At 22.5% G+C, this 22066-nt stretch overlaps 1 protein-coding gene across 1 annotated transcript in view; it reads right to left on the bottom strand.

The window, feature by feature from the left end:
• Nucleotides 1–20646, bottom strand: part of LOC145832083 (uncharacterized) — a 192157-nt gene extending 171511 nt beyond the window's left edge. The window contains exon 1 of the mRNA XM_082939443.1: nt 20059–20646. Coding sequence (XP_082795569.1) covers nt 20059–20646 — 588 coding nt within the window. The remainder of the gene's footprint in view (nt 1–20058) is intronic.
• Nucleotides 20647–22066: the final 1420 nt, after the last annotated feature.

Below are 22066 nucleotides of genomic sequence, written 5' to 3'. Positions count from 1 at the left end.
ACTAAGTTAGTTATAAAAAAATTTTAAATAATGGTATTTGTTCTGTTTATTAACGATTAGTGAAGTCATTTAGATTTACCCAGAAAACTTTTTAACTCTCTTAAATATATAATATAAAAAATTTAAATAATTCTGTTTTTGTGTTGAACTAGAATTTTAGCCATAAAAATGTGAAAACAATTCATGTGAATTAGCATACAAAACAGTTTAGTTTCAAAGTTATTTAGTTTAATTTAAGTTTTTTGTTTTAAACTTAACGTATGTTTTAAATTAATTGGTAAAGGAACTTATTAAACTTATTTTTTGTATTAGATTATTTCAAAAATATTCAAACATTACATTTATTAAGTTTTTACTTACAATGTTTTGATTATTGAGTTATGTTAAGAAACGTAAGTTAGTTATATTGATTTGAAACATTTTAAACAACATTATTAAAAATATTGCCACGTTTGTTGGCTAAGCATTTTCTGAGTATAATAAAAAAAAAGTTGCAATGCTTAATAAAAAAATATATAAAGATAAATAATAAAGTTATTGGTAATAATAAGCGACGTCATTAAGAAACTATTAAACTTGCTGTTTAAATTTTTGTTGAAGTTACTTATTTGTTGCTAAAAATCAAACTTATTCAACATATATTTGACTTATAAAATACGAAGCTTGTTCCAATTCGTTTTTAAAGTTAATTTTTTACACTAATTTTATAATATTATATACAATTGATTTAAAACTTATTAATCATTTAATATAAAAAAATATGATTTTCGTAAATTAAGTAAATTTATTTTCTTATATTTTACAAACCCTTCTATAAAAAACTATTTTAGTATGGTTTTGAATTTTGACCCCAAATTTGATGGTCTAAAAATTTTTCGATTGCAATGTGTAAAAATAAAAATATCCTTAAACAAAAATTAGCTGTTTTTCTTTGTTTAGATAGTTCTATCAAATAAACATATTGTTTTTTACAATTAAAAGACAACGTTAGCTATTTTTAGTACTACAATAAGTAAAGGTAGTTTAAATAAAGCTTAAACTTGTTAGAGTTATTGAAAATATTTGATCCAAACTAGTTAAAAAGCTTAAAGATTTTGTATAAAGTATATTGCTCAGAATGTAAAATTTTAAAATAAAGTAGTTAATTTACCATTTAACTTGATCTTTGTTTTAATTTTATTATGTTAAACCTAATTACTAGGTTAGTTTTTTTATGTTCTTTTGTTTCAAAATAAGATTGAACTTTTTTTTTAATAAATGTTTAAAGTACACAAAACTGTAAAATTGTTTTTCTCAAGTAAATTAAACAGGTTATAATGCATTATAAAATGTGTAACAAATTTTTTTAATTGCGTTTGTTTTGTTGATCTAATATATTTGATGCACCATAAATGATTATAACTTTTTTATTAGAATTGTTATAAAACTTCATTTTTAAGCGCTTGAAATGTAAGGTTTAAGCTATTTACTTTATTTTCTAAATGTGATTAAACATGCCTTAACAATTTAATAAGTTTTGTTGCCTTGATTGGTTATAATCTTAAAACGGGAATCGCAAACTTAATTTATTAAGAAGACTTGACTACTTGTTAAGTGTTATTTTAATAGTGTGTTACAAATGTATAGTACTTTACTTTAGAATGTTAAACTTTACTTACCATATTTATTAGTTTTATTGCTATAATATTGCTTGCTTTTTATTGATATATGAATTATATTGCTTAAGCTTTCCATAAAAAAACATTCTCTGTAAAATAAATAAACGTTTTGATTAGTCAATTCTAGTGACTTAAAATTAATCTTAGTCATGGCTAGCATATAATCAATAAGCGATTAAATTATAAACTATAAGATAAATCAACTACTTGTGGGATGTATCTCTTGTGTCATTGAGATCTTACAAAATTTCAAAATATCTCAGAGTCTTAATATTATTTTTTTTTTTATAGTACGAAATTCTAAATAATTTGTATTTCATATCTTTGTATTTGCTTACAATAAAATTATAACTTTGTTGAAAGCTCTACTAGTTTTTCAAGCAGTTAAAATATATACTTTAAGATAATATTACCAAGTAAAATTGTTTAAAAAGTAGTATTTTAAACTTTCAAGTTCTTTTATAATTTTTATTTGCTTAAAGTAAACATTGTTTTTTATTTTTTTAACGAACAATAACTTTAAAGAAAATTAGAATTTAGAAAAAAAAATCAAGCTTGATTAATAGATTTGTTAGTATTTTTATTACTATTTGCCTTATGTTAGAAAATTAAGTCGTTTAAGTGCTCAGGAAACTGAGAAAAATTTATTGTTATAGTTAAAAATAATAAAGGTTTTTATTATTGCTACTACGATTTTGTCATACCTTTTATGTTAAATATTCTGTAAGTAAAAATATATTTATTCATTCTTAACAACAAGGAAATCTAAAATAATCATAAATGTAATGTTAATGAAGAATGTACCAAAAAACTTGATCAAAAAATAAACTAATGTGCTTTTTAAATACAATATTTATATAAACTTACTCTTGGAATTCTTTATGAATAAACTGTATTAATTCTGTTACTAATTATTGGAGTTTAGTGATGTCACTTAGATTATCTCGTAAATTTATTTAAATATCTTAAATAAATAATTACTAAAAATAAGAAAGTTACATTTAAAATAGAATTTTAATTAAACATAAAACGTGCCAATGCATATATTTAAGCATATAAAACAGATTAGTTTCGTAGTTATTTAATTTAGTTTAAGCTTTTTAATTAAGACTTTAGTTGAAACTAAGTAAAAAACGTAAATTTTAAATGTTTATTCGTATTTTAAAATATTTGTAAAAAGTAAAGAAATAGACATTTTTTTTTAAACATAGCAGTAGTTTCAGATTTTGAAAGAGCGACACTCTTCAATAAAAATTTTCAAAATGTATTTAAGCAAGATCAAAATCATCAAAGATTAAAGCAACCTAAAAAAATGCAGTAAAATGAAAAGTTTTATTATAAGTTCTGAAGATATTAACACATCGACGAAGCACCTTTAAGTTAAGATTATCAGAACGCCAGATAAAACTCCACCTTATTTTATTAAGCATGCTATTCCATCATTAGTTTTTCTTTTATTATTAATTTTTAATTGCTCCCTAGCATTGTCAGAAATACTTAAACAATGGAAAACATCTTATGTAATTCCAGTATACAAAAAGGTATCAGACACGACACATCAAATTATTGGGCAATATTCTTAACCAGTACGTTTTCCCGAATTTTTAAACACATTTTTTCTCAAAAAATTTTTAACCACTTCTTCGACTTTAATTTATTAACACCAAAACAATTTGGCTTTGTTACCCACCGATTATCAGGAATTCAACTATTAACATGTTTACAAACTTGGCTAATAACTTACTTGAACAATGAATCAGTCACAATGGTCTATACTGACATCTAAAAAGCTTTTGACTCTGTGTCACACATAAGATTATTAAAAATTATGACTCAATATGGTTTTGATGATAACTTGGTGAATTGGTTAGGCAATTTTTTTTATTGTAGGACACAAAGTGTACTCATTAATTACACATTATCAGATCCTCTAAAAATTCACAGTGGAGTACCACAAGGTGGAGTCATTGGTCCTCTTCTCTTTTTAATGTACATCAACGATATTACTTTTCATACTCACATTCAAAGCGAAATAAGTCTATTTGCAGATGACGCAAAAGTATTTAGCAGGTCAGAAACTTCTTTACAAATAACATTTAATAATATTCACGAATGGCTAAACTCAAGAAAACTTGATTTAAATCCAAAAAAAAATCCAAGTTCTAACCATCAAAAAAAATAAACCCTTCCCTTAAACTTTAAATTAATAAAACTAAAATACCAGCAGTAAACTTTTTTAAAGACTTAGAAATACATATATCTGAAAATCTAAAATGGAACGAACATGTAAAATATTTATAAAAATTGCTCAAAACTCATCATATCAAATACTTCAAAGTTTTAAGACCAGTTCTGCTAGTATTTTTACTAAATTATTTAAAATCTACGTTTTCCCTAAACTCGAATACAATACCCCAATATGTTCACCCTATCTAAAAAAAGACATTATTAGGATTGAGAATCTGCAAAGAAATTTTACTCGTTTTGTTTGTATCAGATGCAACATTTCAAATACCTCATACAAAGAAAGATTGGTGAAACTCAGATTGGAGTCTCTAGAGTATAGAAGATGGTAGTTTGACTTGATAACACTTTTTAAAATTGTTAATCGTAAATATAAAGAATTTTTCATCAGTTTTTTGTTTTTTCTCAGACCAATTATAAATTGAGAGGAAATGATAAAAAAATATAATGTAAATATAATTTTAATAACAGTCAATGGAAAAACTCTTTTTTTCTGCAGAACAATAAATATGTGGAATAGGTTACCGCAGGATGTGGTTTTGTGTGGGAGGTAGGAACAATTTCGTATTAAAACTAAAAAAATCGATTAAAAAGATATAAACACAAGTAAAATACAGTGACTAACGAATATAAATTCATTGTAAAATATTAGTATCAATAAGAATAATTTTTCTTCCCTACGCCTTTCCCCTTACATATTATAATTTGTTATATATAATTTTTGTAAATGTGTAATGTTTTATAGTCTATGCATAAGATTTTATATGAGAATTTGTTTCGTTTTGGTTTTGTGCATACTAAGTTATTATTTATCATACAGGACTATTTTTTTGTAATTTTTTACTATGTTAAGTTTAGATTTTAATTTTCATTGAATGTAATTTGTTTGTTTCTTTTTTCGTATTTATTGTTTGAGCGGCTCAGATTTTATTGCCCGAGTCCATCTTCGCACAATAAACTCCAATAATAACAATAATATACTAATAAACTTTCATTTTTAAAACATTCAAACTTTTTAATGGTTTATAAGTATTCACACCAACTATTTTAGTTCCATAAACTAACTTGAAATATTATTTAAAAGTGCATTTAATCAAATAGTCAATACTCTTTAGTTTCAAAATTTAAATTTATAATTATCCACATACTAGTGGTACAAAATTATATAAAATTGCAAATGTTATCTTACTATCTTTTCTATTATACATAAAACTTTTAAACTTATGCGGGTAATATAACCTCACGTCATCAGAAGATATAAAAAAAAGTCTTTAAAAACAAATTTAGAATTATAAACAAAATTAAAATACATTGAGTTGACATCAAAACTGTTAGTATAAAACGAAAGTAAAAATGCACATCAAAAGAAAAAAAACTATATTACATCACGATAATTGTAAAATCTTTAAAAAATACCCTTTGATAACCTTAAAATCTTGAAAAACCTTTATAGATGAAGCTGTGTTAAATTATAATAAAACTTTTAATGAATAAGCAATAAACTAAAATGGCAATTGCAAACTTAAACATTATGAAATTTTAAATAGTCATTAAGTGTATGTTTTAAAAATGTGTAGTGTTTGAATGCTGAACTTAACTTAGATGTTATATTAGTTTTTTTCTAGGTATACTGTTTACTTTGTATTCCTAGTTTCTATAACCATATAATACTTTTATTTTAGCCTTTTATTGAACTTTTAAAATCAATCTATAAACTTACCTCTTAATTTAGAAGCCTTTTCATAGCTTGAAAAACTATGAAAATTAATTAATGACTACATTTAATAAATTTAAAGATAGAAAAAAACCTTCTGAAAAACTTTATTCTTTAAAAGGTTCTTCTTCTTGTTTTAAAATTAGCCTACGATGTAACACGCTTCAACACAATAAGCGATTGATTTATATAGTAAAATATTAATCAAATATTTGCAAGATGTGTGACTTGCGTCATAGCAATCTGAACTAATTGCTAAATCTTTCTAAATAGTTTGTTATATGTTAAACAGTTGTTTTGTAGCTATATTTTCTTTATAAGTTTTGTATCTTTATAGATTTTATAAAATCTCAACTTATGAATTTATTGATAGCAGGTGAATATTAGCTTTGTAATATTATACCTTGTAATACTTGATTGAAGATTTAATTTTTTAGTTTTTTTTTTCAAACTGTGTTTATTTGATAAAAACACATTTTTCTTATACAAATGATAGATAAATAAACAATTTAAAAATAATTTAATCTAGATAATTATTGTTTTAGTTGTATTTTATTCGTTGCCTTTTGTTAAAACATTTAGGCATTGAACTATTGTTAAAAATACATGATTAAATATAAGTTATCAATTGAGTCGTAAAAAAATAGTATCTAATTTTGACATACTAAAACTAAACGAAACATTAGTACAATCATTTAATTAAATAAAACTTAACAAAAAAAGTTTTAACTAGTCTTTAAACAACCTTCAGCTTCAGTTTATTATTTAGTTAAATTAATAACTCCGCCTAGCAAGTACAGTTTTATTTTAAAATAAACAGCAATTTCATTTTATGAATACTTTGAATAAACTAGTTTAATAAAAAAATCTAAAACATCTACAAGTGTATGTGCTGTAACTATATAAAAGTTTTTAAAATTATTTGATGTAGTCTTCTAACAGACTTATATTTGTTTTTGACAGTTGCTTTATTTTTTAAATGTGTTGTTTAGTAGAAATTGAAAATTCTGCTTGAAGTTATTTCGATTTAAGAACATTTTATACTTGAATTAAGTTTTTATAAAACATAATCAACTAGTGTGTTAAAAAAGTTTCCATGACATATTTTTACTAATAAGCTTGGATTTAATATTATCGAGTTAATAGTATATAGCTAGGTGACGTCACGAATATTCTTAAAATGTTAATTTAATTTCTAAAGCTTAAAGTGCTTGATTAATCATTGTAGTTTTTAAATATTAAAAAAAATATGTTTCAAACCATACGTTTCAATAGTCTGGTGCAATTGCATGTTGTAATTTATTCCGCATAGCAACCTTGTTAATTTAGAACTATTTTTTTAAAAAGAAATGTAGAAATGATGACAACTTTAATGAGAAAATTTTAATTTTTAACTTAAATAAAAAATCTTTGTCCTAAAACATGAATGACGTAACTATTTTTTTCTAAAGACAAAAAACAATTAGTAATAAAAATACTTACATATTATTTATCTTATATAAGAAGCTTAACCTATTGTATATGACAACAAACAAAAACTACGTAATAAGCCACAGTCTTTTGGTGAAGAATTTCTAAAAAGTCGATACTCATGTGACGAATTTGTTGGAACAATTCATATCTCAAAGAAAATTGTACAATGTGTAATAATAGATATTAACGTTTTATTTTTTATTTATTTAAACAAAATAACATAAAATATAAAGAGTTTTATAAAATAAGCAATTTTAAATAGAAGTAAGATTTTAATGATTAAGCAATTAATTAAAACTGGATTTAAAAACTTAAGACAAAAATACATTTTGACTAGTTGTTAATTGTTTTGTTACTAATATGTTACAAGTCTAAAGTGTTTGAAGCTAAACTTTACTTAGTTTATACATTAGTTTTGTTGGTACTATACTTTTTACTTTGCTATTTATAAAAGAACTTGTATTCTTAGCTTTTAAAACCATTTTACTTATTGTTTCAGCTTTTTATTGAACAATTCAAAACAAACTATAACTTGACGTATTAGTTTAGAAGCTTTTTAAAAATTTGGAGAACCATGAAAGTACTATAAAAATTACTATTCACTACATAGTAAGTGTTTTGTTAGTAATATGTATATATTGTTTTAATTGTAAATTATGCTTAGTTTTGTTGTTAGTACTTTTTTTTACTTTTTATTTATATAAGAATTTTTACTTATAGTTTTTAAACCTATTTTACTTACTTATCTCAGCTTTTAATTCAATTTTTAAATACAAACTTTTAAATTATATGATATTTAATAAAGTTTTAATTATTTTGAAAAACGTTGAAACTAAATTATGACTACATTGAACAACTTTTATAATAATAATATGACATTTTTTTCTCACTTTTTAATATAAATCATGCAATGTTTCACTCTTACACCAAATAAAAAATATCATTAGTTATCAAACTGTATTTAATCAAGTTGTATCATAACAAAATAATAAACCGTTAGTTTCTTTTTTATTATCACTTTTTGTGACTTAAAATTTGCATTAGCTGTTGCTTGCTAAGTCACAAGATACGTTTGATTTATTAAGTTAAATATAAATTTATAAATTCTAGTATATTTTTACTTGCGTAACTGCGATCTTACATAATTTATAGATATTTCTTAAAATCATGGTTTTACATAAGATCTTTATTATTTTTTTTTATCTTGAGAAATATTATTTTTACTTTAGTTATTATCATTAATAGTTTTTCTTACAACTTCAATATTTATAGCAACATAGAAAATAAGCAAACCTATATAAAAATCGACAAATTAAGTTTTCAGGTTCTAAATTAAAAAGTGATATAGTAAAAACTCTATTTTCTTTTTTTTTTATTTATTATTATTATTATTATTATATTGTTTATTGTGCAATGTTGGACTCAGGCATCAAAACCTGAGCCACTTAAACAGGACACACAAAAAGAGAAAAAGAAAATAAACTTATATTCAAAACTTTAAGATAAATTATACATATATATATATACAAACATAATTTAAATGGAAACACAAAGTTAAACACAATATGATAAACAAATGAACTAAATTGAAAATTCAGTTCAAAAAATTCAAATTTATATACTACTTAGTACACACAATAAAGAAGTTTGTCTAAAATCATGGCTTATAAAACAATATTCATAACTACAAAATATATAAGTAAACTAATAGTTCGTAGGGGGGAGGCGTAGGGAAACGAATATTTTTCCTTTTGTTACATTGGAAAATTAGTTAATTTTACTGGTATTTATTGTATTTAAGTCAAATCTTTTTAGCTTTAAACGAAATTGTTCTACCCTCTCACAAGATACTATATCCTGAGGTAGTCTGTTCCACATAGCTTTTGCTCTGTGAAAAAATGCGCCTTGCCACTGACTGTTTTGAAAATCATGTTTACATTTTATTTTCAAATTATTTCCTCTTAGTTGATATTTATTTTGGGAAAAACTAAAAAACTGGTCAAAAAAACTTTTATATTTGCCATTGATAATTTTATAAAGAATTAATAAATCAAATTCCCATCTTCTATATTCCAGTGATTTCAATCCAAATTTAATCATTCTATCATTATATGACGTGTAAGATATGTTGCAACGATTACAAATATGACGGGTAAAACTCCTTTGCACAGATTCAATTTTGTTAATATCCTTTTTTAAATGGGGTGACCAAATTTGGGTACTAAACTCAAGTTTAGGGCGAACGTATGTTTTAAATAGTATTGTCAGAATTGAAGCAGAATTAGTTTTAAAACTTTTCAATATTTGATAACATGTAGTTTTTGCAATCTTATATAAATAGTTGATATGTTCATTCCATTTCAAATCTTTGGAAATATAAATTCCTAAATCTTTAAAAACTTTAATTTCTGGTAACTTGATGTTATTGATTAAGAGGTCAGTTGGAGAAGATTCTTTTTTGTTAATGGTTAGAATTTTACATTTGCTAGGATTTAAGTTTAGTTTTCTTGTTTTTAACCATATGTAAATATTATCTAAAGATAGTTGTAATGAAGTATTTGACTGACTAAAGATTTTGGCATCATCTGCAAATAAGCTTAACTCACTTTTAATATCAATGTTTGAAAAAATATCATTAATATGAATTAAAAAGAGAAGGGGACCAACTACACCACCTTGTGGTACTCCACTGTAGATTGTTAAAGAGTCAGAAAGCGTACTATTGATGAGTACTCTTTGTGATCTATTATTTAAAAAATTATCAAACCAATCAATTAAGCTTTCATGTAGCCCATACTGATTTAAAATTTTTAATAATCTTTTGTGTGATACTGAATCAAAGGCTTTTTGAATATCCGTATAAACTACTTTAGTAAATTCATTTTTGAGATAAGGAACTAACCAAGAATGTAAGCATGTTAACAGTTGAATGGTTGATGAGCGGTTTGGAACAAAACCAAACTGTTTGTTAGTTAATAATTTGTTATCAAAGAGGTGATTGAGAATTTTTACAGATACAATATGTTCATAAATTCTTGAAAAGCCACTTGTTAGAGATATTGGTCTGTAATTTAATGCATCGTGTATATTACCTTTCTTGTGCACAGGAATAATAAAAGATGTTTTCCATTGTTTAGGAACATCAGATAGTTCTAGAGAGCAATTAAATATTAATGAAAGTGGAAATATTATTGATTGGATAACATGCTTGATATAATAGGGTGGAATGTTTTCTGGCGTTCTTATGATTTTATCTTTTAAGTGGTTAATTGAACTTATAATGTCTTCATAGGTTATGAAAAAATTTTGCATCTTACTACAATTCTTTTGGGGTAGCTTAAAAGACTGGTAACTCTCGTCTTTTTTAAAAACTTTTTGAAAATTTATGTTAAAAAGTGTTGCTATTTCAAAATCTGAGGTTACTGTTTTGTTTTTATCATTATCATATAAGAGATGTATGGAATTATTTAACTTAAGTTTAGATTTCACGTAGCTATAAAACTTTTTTAAATTTGGGTTTTTGCAGAATTTGTTTTCATATTCAAAGTTGTATTTTTTAACAGCTAATTGATATTCTTTAGACTTGTTTTTGTATTTTATCAAAAGTGATTTATTTGTCTTACTTTTTTTGTATAGATTCGCTTTTTCTTTTAATAACTTTTTAATATGAGATGGATATTTTTTACTTTTGTTATTTTTAGAAAAAATTGGAACAAAACGTTTGATTGAGATTTGGATTGAGCTGATGAATTGATCGTAGAAATGCTGGAGATTTTCTGAATTTTTAAATAATGAGGTCCAATTAATTTTTGACAGGAAATCATTGATGCTTTCAAAATCTGCTTTTTTATAGTCATATGAGACTTCTTTAGCAATAGGTACTATTTTATTTTCAATTTTAATTTTTAGTGAAAGCAAGTTATGGTCACAAGTGTTTGTTAATGGAAAATTAGTTGAGTGTGATATGATTCTATCTAGACCAAAATGATTGCAAATTATGAGATCAAGAATGTTACCATTCTTATGGGTTGGATTTTCAATTACTTGGGTTAAAAAATTGTCTGTACAAAAATCAAGAAAACACTCATGGGGTTTATTGAAATCTGTACTAGGAATCCTCTAATCTATATTTGGCATATTAAAATCACCAAGAACATAAAAAGAACACTCTCTTGGAAAAACCTTTTTAATCATTTAAATAAAAAAAATTAAAACATAAAGTTTATAAAAAAAAAAAAGCCTAATTAATAGCTCGAATAGTACTTTTATTATTAATTGCCTTTTGTTAGTCGTTTTCTTAGTCTCATCAGCTTACTCACAATAAATTTTGTGTCTCTTAGTTTAAACTTAAATATTGCAATATAATTTTTTAGCACATAAAACAGTTTTGTTTTGTGTATAATTAGTTTAATATTCATTAAGATTTTAAGTGTCACTCAGAACATATGTGCTTATAATATTTATGTCTAATATAATATAATTATAATATTCTAATATCTATGTCAGGTTTCTAATTAGCTGTAAATTATTAGAGTTTAGCCTGACTAAATTTTATTGAGAAAATATATTTAAATATTACAGTCATTTAGTTTTTAGTTAAGATACCTAATTATATATTATGTTGTTTACTTGAGATTGATGAATAAATAACATTAATTTCATTAATAACATATCATAAACAACAATTACAAGTTATTGCAACATATGTTGGCTCAACATTTTTTGTTTGGTGCTCAAGCTGGATTCCTGCAATCCCTATTAAATTTGCTTACAAAAAATAGATAAGCTTGTAAGTAAATCAAAATGACGCCATAAATCTGCAAACAGTAGACACATATTAAATTTATTTCTTAAATAATAACCACTAACTTTAAAATTTTGTTTTTATTTTCTTTTATTAAGATAGGTAGTAAGTACACTTATTTATATTAAATTTTGATTGTGTTCAAAATTTAGGTTATTTTTTTTTCTATGTTACAGTAATTAGTTAAAAAAAATTTTAAATAAAACAAGTCTTTACTTTTTGCATAACTTTGCAATATCAGGTCATTAAACCAATTTTTTTAACGCTTTATTATCGTTTAATAGTTAATTAATATATTTTTTATTTAAAAACAAAGGTGAAACAAAAGTTATATTAGGAAAAAAAACAAATTAATACAACTTGATAAAAAAATTAAATTTTATTTTGAAAACCTTCAATCGTAGTATTTTCTTAAACAAGTTATGATTATTAAGATTAAATAAGCGAGTTTAGCTTATTTACACGTGAAGTTTGCATTAAACACTTGGTATTACAGTTAACTTTTTTAATTCCGTAAATAAATTTTAGAAATCAAATAGTTTTAATTTTGTTATGTATTTAAAATTTAATTTGAGATTAATTTAAAAATGTAAGTTCAATTCGATAAAAAAGTGTTAATAAAAATTTAATCTTGTAAAAAATTGTTTTTCACAGTTGTTTGTAGCTTTTAGAAAACTATTGAATAATGATAAAGAGATTGTATTTTAAACATGCATATAATCGATTTTGTTAAACTAAGTTCAAGTTGTGGAATAAATGTAATACTGTAATAAATACGTTGCATTTTAAATAATTATATTTTTATAACCTCTAAAAATATAAATCATTTTATACTACTTATGTTATGTCATATTATTTTTTCGATTAATCTTTAATTTATACTTAAATGATATAAGCAATTTGTTTCAATAAATTATTCATGTCTTCTGTTTCTAGAATTTTAAGCTACAATCTTGTATCCACTATTAATACACATCCATACACATCCATCTTCGACTTGTTTTAAATTGCTTTACTGTAAGAATTATGTTATATAAAGTACGTAAAACTAACTTTAATGAATAAAAAAAGATATGTTTATATTTTTATATTAACTAAACATTATATCCTTTTTTTTTCAAAAAATGTTAATAAAGTTTTATTTTATACCATACTTAACTTAAAAAAAACAAATATTTCTAATTTACACAAGTGATGTCATGTAGTTTTACTAACAATCCCTAGTAATAAATTTCAAATATAAATCTAAAGTGTGTCAGTATTTTAAGCTGAAAAAGTAGGACTGTATGTCAATCATAGCTAAGTTTATAAAACATTTTGCAAATAAAGAGTATGAATTATGTTTTAGTTTTCTAGCATGTTTGAAATTACTTAACTCTTAAAATATTACTTCTTAATTTAAGTATACATTGTAAAAGGCTTAGGCTTTTGTTAGTCACATTTTGCGATCTAACTTGGTTTAAGGTTATTTTTTTATTATTTGAAGAATTATTATATTAACATATTTTTTAACTCATAGTCACATTTGCATTCATGTTGGTATATTCATCTGTCCTGTTTCTCAGCAGGTTAAATAGCTATTAACTTCGTGCACTTGCTCTTCCCTTGCTCACGCGGCTTAGCTTATTTATACTTAAAATTTACATAAAACACTTGTGACATAGGTGTTTTAATGAAGTTTGTATTATAAGTTATGTAGATGAATTTAAATAGACATGTTTTGTTTTTGTTATTTACTAAAAGGTGGAAGTACAAACGAGAAAAAAAAAACTTTAAGAAGACTTAATCTTATATACACATAAAAATGTTTGTCAATCAAAGTTTTGTGTAGCATACTAAAACTTATTATTTAGTGGCACAAAAAAAAAATCATTTAAATTTCTATGTAATTAATTTTGTTGAATTTAAATAGTGCAATAAAAATATTATTGATATATGCCATTTTAATTTATTCTTCATTGTTTTATTATTGGGAAAATATAATTAATAATATACTACTTATAGTATGGACGTCATATTGTTTTGTGCAACAATCTTTATCTTATATTTAAAAAATTAAATAATTTATTAAATAATTTTAAATGTTTGTATCCATAATTATATACTACAATCTTGTAGCTGATATAGCGCTAAATGCAGTACTAATATATCTTTACTTATACAACGTTTATTTACCGTACAAACCTTCGACTTAATACAAAATAATTTACTATTACGATTTTGTTATAAATAGTTAAATACTTAAAAATAATTTTTTGATTAAGCAAATGTAAGTTAATATTTTTCTTAATTACATAACAGTGCAAAAATTACTTAATTTAATATTTATTTAATATAAATAATATTTTACTAAATAAAAATAACTTCTCTAGTGATGTCACATTGCTTTAACTAACAATCCCTGATAAATAATAAATAAAATATAAATTAATGTGGTTTACTAGCACATAATGCTAGAGAATTATAAATACTAGTATTAGTATAAAATAAGTAATGATATTGGTGCAGCTACAAGTAAAATGAGTAAGATTTAAATTATTGGATTTAATAATTTTTACAATGATCAGGCCAATTGCTTTTGTCAATTTAATTTGTAAGTTACTTTTGTTTTCATTATTTTTTCTAAACATTTAATTTTTGAATATTCACAATATTAACAAAAATATTAAGTCAAATACAAAAACAACTAAATAAAAAAAAAATACTTTAAATATTTAATAGTTTTTCGATAATTATAACCTGCAGTATTTTATTATTGAAATATGTGATGTCTGTTTAATTGATCAACCGTTAAACAATATGTGACACATTGTAGAACATTTTATTGATATTTTTTAGTACATATTGAGCTAATAGTAAAAAGGTTTTTTAAAAAATACTTTATTTCAATTAATTTTTGTTTTTCAAAAGTGTTCAATTCACTAAAACAAAGAAAACTAAACTTAGGGAAAATATGGGAACAATTTAAAACCTTTATCAACACAAATTTGAGTGTTTGTTGTTTTGTGAATTTTATAACTCTAGAGAGAAAACTTACTAAAGAAATTATAACGGAAATAAAGATTAAGTGGCTTTTGTACTTAAAAATGCTTTGTCAAATTTTTTTTTTTCTTATTTAACATAAAACTTTTAAAGTTTTTGTAAATATTTAAAACAAGAATTTTAGTTTCTATGACTTTACTTCGAATATTGATTATAATATGTAACTAGTAAATAAATTAAGACTTAATAATTTTAATATAAAAAATAAAATTTATTCACGAACTAGTTTACAAAACTAGGATAAAAGCTGAAGAAGTCGACTTCTTTAAATTTTAATAAAAATTAATTAAAACAAACCCAGGGCAATATTATCTCACGTCATTAGAAGCTCTAATAAAAAAAAATTTAAACAAATTTATAAATTGTTACTAAAAACATAATACATTGAGCTCAAATTAAGACTATGAAAAAATAAAAAGCATATTAAAGAGAACACAGCTATGTCAGATCACAAAACAAATAGTACAATGTGTAAAAAAACTATAGTTTGATAACTTTATAAAACTAATTGAGTATAACAACTACATTAAAACTTTTATATATAAAACAATGTTAAGTTATAGTAAAACCTTCAATAATAGTAATTAATTAAAATAGGATATGATAACTTAACACATTATGAAGTTTAGACTAGTTGTTCATGTTTTGTTATTAGTTTATTACTAATGTGTTGGAATGCTAAACTTTACTCAGTTTGTACATTAGTCTTGTTGTAAGTATATTGTTTACTTTGTATTATATATAAGAACTTATAATTTTAGATTTCTATATCATTTTACTTGTTAATATCAGCTTTTAGTTGAAGTTAATAAAACGAACAACAAGTTTATTTATTATTCTAAAACCTTTTTAATAGTATGGAAAACCATGAAACCTAAATTATGACTACATTGAACAACATTTATAATAAAAATATCTACTATAGAATTAAATAGTTAGTTGACTGGTAACTTCTTGTGACTTAAAAATAGGCTTAGACCTTAAATACTTATGTTAAACTAAACAATCGATCTATATCTTAAAAATAGAAGTTAAATATAAACAGGGTATCTCAATTACGTTATTGGAATCTTACATAGTTGCTAAATATTTCTTAGAAATTTAATAGTTTTTAAATGAATGATTTATAGCTGGACTTTCTTGACAGGTTTTGTTTCATTACTTTGAATATTTTATGAAATCTTAACTTACAATTTTGTTGTTTTTTAAAAAGTTAATTTTTTTTTCTTATATAGTTATATAATCTATTAGAACTTATTTTAAAACTAATATTTTATATTTATAGTCTTTTAAATATTGTATGTATTTTACATATTATGTTTTTTTATTCTTTATACAAAAATAATTTTTAAAATTACTAAAAAAAATTAAACTTGAATAATAAATGTATTAAATAATTTATTCATTAGTTGACTTATGCTAGAATGTTTAATCGTTTACGTGCTCAGGTTACTCAAAAAACATTAATATAAAACTTATTTTTTCGAAAACTAAGAAAGTTAGTTTAATACTGCTTGTTATACATTTTAGTAAACATTGTGTTTTTTTTTGACAATCAAAAACTAAGACATCTATAATGTTATATAGTAATGAACATTTTTCACTACAAAATAAACGATTTAATCACTCAATTGTTAATTGAATCGTACTTTAAAATATTCGTTTTATAAAAAATATTAGTATATTATTAAGATTAAATATAAAATATAAAAAATTTTTATTAAATTTTAAAGTACCTTCAACAAGTAACTTTTTGTACAAAGTATCTGAAAAATATAGAAAATTATGTTGACATAAGTTATTTAATTGAAAAATTAAATTTTATAAATTTTATAAAATTATGATACATATTTATCAATTCTAGTGTATTAATTGAGTTGTAAACTTTGTATTTTTTTAGTATATTATTTTGTATTTTATACTAAAACAAAATTGTTTTGTCTATAAACTAAAGTTTAATTAAACAAAATAAGCTATTTAGTAAATTTTTAAAATTTATGTCTATAATAACAAATATTTTTTATATAAATAAACAGTTTTAGTCTAAACTATAGATCCACAAATAGTAGTTTAGACATTAATAAAATATTATTAAGTGTTTTTTGATAAATGAGTACATTTAAGCTTTAAAGTTTATTGCTCTCTGCCACAACAATTACTTAAAACTTAGTTACTGGAAAAGTTTATCTATAATTTTATATATATAACTGCTTATATAAAATTGTATATAAGATTTGCTTAAAAAAGCAGACGTTAGTTACTGTTTTAAGTATTATTTAAAAGTTTATTTTTTTACATTTTTAAGTAAAGTTTTCTTGTACGATTATTTATCAATATAACTACTACTACTAATACCTTAATTTGTAAGACTATTCAATACTTGCGTTCTACATATTTGTAGAGCAGATTTTTTTTTATTTTATTAAAAAAGTGATTTTATAGTAATACTTACATTAATATTTATAAAATAGTTGAAAAATTTGCGAATCCTAAAACTGTAAAACTTATAGTTCTAATAAGCAATGTACTAACTTAGAAAAAAAAAATATTTGGAAATGATATTCTGCTATAAAACTTTAGTGTTAGTTTACTAAAATAAACTCTTTCTTTTATTTTGATTAAAAGTATTCTATCATTTTTTATTAAGTGAATTATATTAAAATTTGTGATTAAAAAGCAAGTATTTTATTATTGAGGTAAGTCAACAAAAAATTGTTTTATTTGTGTATACAAAACTTAATTTCATATAAAACTAAATGATGTAAATACAAGTATAAGTTTCAAAAATAAAATACAGACTTCAATTAACTTAATTTTAAACCTACTTTCTACTAGAAAATACTTAGAATTATGTTTTTAGACTTATATTTTTTCATGTATGTTATTTAATGCAGTAGCCTAAATTTTATATATTTAAATACAATTTTTATGCTTCATTACATTTTAGTTATCATAGAGCACAACCCATTAATTAGTTAGTTACTATTAATTGGTCGAAATTTAGTTAGTCAATTTTTATGACCTGCAAAATAAATTTTCACTATAGGCCTTATTAATTAATTACAGCTAAGTACTTATATATATGATCAAAGTTGTTAATTTTATTGAAACTCTATATGACGTCATTAAATTTTTAGAATATAAAAACATTGTTTATACATAAAATTTATTAATTTTCATAGCAAATGAATCTTATTTTACGTACTAAAATACAAAAATTTTCATAATGGTAGTTAAAGAATTAAATTTTTTATACTACAAAAAATAGAGAAAAAACTAAAATAATTTTTAAAGTCAGTATAAAGATTTTAAAAATAAAAACAAATTGTTTATTTTTTATCTAAGATCAATTTTGTTTTATTAAAAGTTTTGTTTATTTTTTTTTGATCATTATAGTTGATCATAAACTCAAAAAAAAAGTATCGTTAAAATTTTAAGTTTATAAATATTTTATTCTAACTTTAAAGAAAACATCTCTCATTACATTAAACTGTTAAACTCATAAATTAAACAATTGATTATGATTATTGTTTAAACTGCCTTCGATTTTCCTACTAGCTGTTGTCTTCAAGGCGCCAAGCTTCATTTAAATTTCATAATGTTGTTGTCATCAGTATCAATTCACTCTCCTGCCTAAGACGTCATAATGGAGCTAAAATTTGAAAATTCAAAACGAACAACCTTCTAGCGACGGCCATTTTGTTCTGACGCTATCATACCAGGGATAAGTATTACATTGCTTTATTATGAAATTACCAGTTTTAAACTTTTCCTTATCTAAAAATAAACGTTTACAGAGCTAATTTTACCAGGTATAAATACTTGGTTTACTGATTTTTTTATAATGAAATCATGAACTTTAAACTTTTCTTATTTTAAAAACATTCATTTATAGAGTGAAGGTTCAAAAAAATATGTATAATTAATTAAAGGCTAAATTACATTTTTTTTTAAGCATTATGCAGTTCTTTTTTTATTTATTTGAATTTAAAAACTATAAGTTCTGTCAATTTTAAGGAATAGTAAAACGAAAACTTGATAATTTTGTTTAAATATTTTGATAAAATCTAGTAATTAAAGCTTAAGTTGACCATTGTTAAACAAATATATTTTAATTATTAAGCTCTTTATATTGAGCACTGTATTTCATAGAGTTTTATAACATACGTAAAATTTAATGTTAAACTATCATTATATAGCTAAGCTGCCTGAATTAATATTCAACCTCTAAATTAAAACATTTAAAACCAATACTTAATCCTTGAAATTCCAAAATTTCACGTTTTTCTACATTTTAGATATATTAAAAACATTTTTCAATGTGTTTGTTAATCCCAATTTTAAAACTATATACTATTTTAATTTCTTGCGTAAAAACTTATTAAAATTGAAATCCTAATTCCATTTAATAGTATTTTGTAAATTAAATTAATATTCTTTATTTTTGTTTCGCTTTTATTATAAATATGTTTCCAAATTAAACAATTGGATTAATTCTATATATTTCTATAAATTTGCACGATGAACTAAAAATTTTTATAGAAATATTTTAAATTAAAGATTTTTTTGAAGATCACTTGTAAAACTAAAGATTTGTTCAAATATTAAAACACATTTATTTTAAAACTGGAAAATACTTTTATAAAAACGATAAAAGTTTAAACAAAAATCTATACTCATGTAAATTATTTCAGTTGAATTGTCAAAGCCTAAACATTTACACAAACAAATCTTTTTTTTTTTCTATAAATCAATAATCTCAGAATTTAATAAGTTTAAAAAATAAAACAGTAAAAACAACTTGAAGTTTAATTTATTTTTATACAGCGTATATATAAGACATCTAATGCGATAACAACTATCTATTTAAAAAAATATATTTTAGGAAATTCAACGATTCGTTTCAATAAAGGAGTTTATTTTTCACACATAAAAACATATAAAGTACTCATGATTCAATTTATTAGCAAGATGTTGTAAAAATAATATTTAACAAAATTTTAATTTATAAACTTTCAAAAAAAATTAAAATCGTTACACAAGATACTGTTTTTATTATTAGAAAAATCGGTCTCCAGAAATAAGGATTTTTGTTATATAATAAATTTTCATTCTTTATGAACTTTCAAATGATTGTTCCTAGTTGAACTTTGTGTAAATCTTCTACCACAAACACTACATCCAAATGGTCTATCTCCAGTGTGAATTCTGACATGACGGTTTAGACCTGATTTCTGAGAAAACCTCTTTTTGCAAATTTCACAATCATGAGGCTTCTCTTTAGTGTGAGTCAACATGTGTTGTTTAAGGACAAATTTTTGAGCAAAGTTTTTCTCACAAACTTTAGACTGGAAATCTTTTCTACCACTATGTATCATTAAGTGTCTTGTCAAGTTACCCTTCTGAGTAAAACATTTGTCACATTGTTCACATTTGAATGGTTTTTCATCAGTGTGAATTATTGCATGTTGTTTTAGTGTACTTCTTTGTGAAAAATATCTTTTGCAAACATCACATTGATAAATCTTCAAACCAGAATGAGTTAGTTGGTGTGATTTCAAACTACCTTTTTGTGTAAATCTCTTATCACAAACATCACAACGGTAAGGTTTTTCTCCTAAATGAATTCTTTTGTGAACAAGTAATGCTGATTTTAACTTAAAAAGTTTTCCGCAAGTTACACAAACATACTTTTTATCATCAACTAACATTTTCTTTTTATTACTAATGCGAATAATCCTAAATCTAAATAAAGACTACTTAACACTTATAAAAAATTAAATATTGTTTATGCAAGTAATACTCAAAGTAGTAAACCGCTTATTGTATTAAAAATTTTGTTATAATATTTACAACAGGCAGAAAATGTTATTGTTTAAATGTATTATTATAGAATGTTATTTTACTTATCAACATAAAAACAAAAATACTTTACGACACTTATACTTACAAATATTTATTAGTAAAGTTTTGTTTCAAACAATATCTTTTTAATTGTATTTAAAAACTATTTAGTTTTTCCTTTTTAACATTTTTATTACACTAACCAAAATATAAAACATGATTAAAGACACTAATTGAATTAATTCTTAAAACATTTAATACAATAGTTAGACTATCTCAAAAAGACTTACCTACATATTCCTTCAACATTTTATAATTATGAATACTAGAGCTAAAACTTGAATTTTATATTAAAATGAACCCCGGTCATCGTTTGGTTAAAGAAAAATTTAGCAGAAACAAAAAAAAAATTGCAGTTTTATAAGTTTATCTTTAAACTTAAATTTAAACAACATAAGAATTTTACAACATAAATTAAAATTTAAACATTGCTTATATTAATTTAAAGATTACTACTATTATCCGTAATTAGATTACAAGACATTTTTGGTCTTCAAAATAATTGAAATAAAACAACAATTATAGTAGTGCCACAAAAATAATATATAAGACTTTAGTTTAGTTTTTAGATTTATCTTTTAAGATTAAGTAAAAGTTAATTTACTATAGTTTAAGAGCTTATGTTGAAAATATAAATAAATAGAAAATGTAAACAATATTTAATTAATATAATCATAAAAGTAAATTTATTAACTAAAATATTTTATACTATTTATTGAAGTTTGTACATGTACAATAATTTGAAAAGTCAACTAGCAGCGCATATACTTGTATATTTAGTTTAAATGGTTTAAAAATAAATATTAAAAAAATATTAATGACTCTCAAAAAGTTTTATATAAAATTAATATTACTTAAAAGATAAGAACAAACAGATATAATTATCAAAATAACTATTGAGGAAGTTGTATATTTTTATAAAATATTTTAGTTTTAAAGTTTGTAAAAAAAAGTTAATAACTTATTAATTCGAACTAAGTCAATATATATTAGATAACATCTAAAAAAAAAATTATAAAAGATGATAGCAACTTAACTTTTATACAATACACCTTTTTATTTATTATAAGGTAAGTTTTTTGTCATGAAATTGTAGCTTCAGTCATTGATCATGAATTCTCAAATGACTATTCCTATTTGAACTAGTTGTAAATCTTCTTCCACAAACAACACATCGGAATGGTCTATCTCCAGTGTAAATTCTTATGTGTACCTTTATACTTGATT

The sequence above is a fragment of the Thalia democratica genome, chromosome 3 (genome assembly GCF_965202585.1).
Source record: "Thalia democratica chromosome 3, ktThaDemo2.hap1.1, whole genome shotgun sequence".
Lineage (NCBI taxonomy): Eukaryota > Metazoa > Chordata > Thaliacea > Salpida > Salpidae > Thalia > Thalia democratica.
This window is presented reverse-complemented; position numbering and strand designations above follow the sequence as displayed.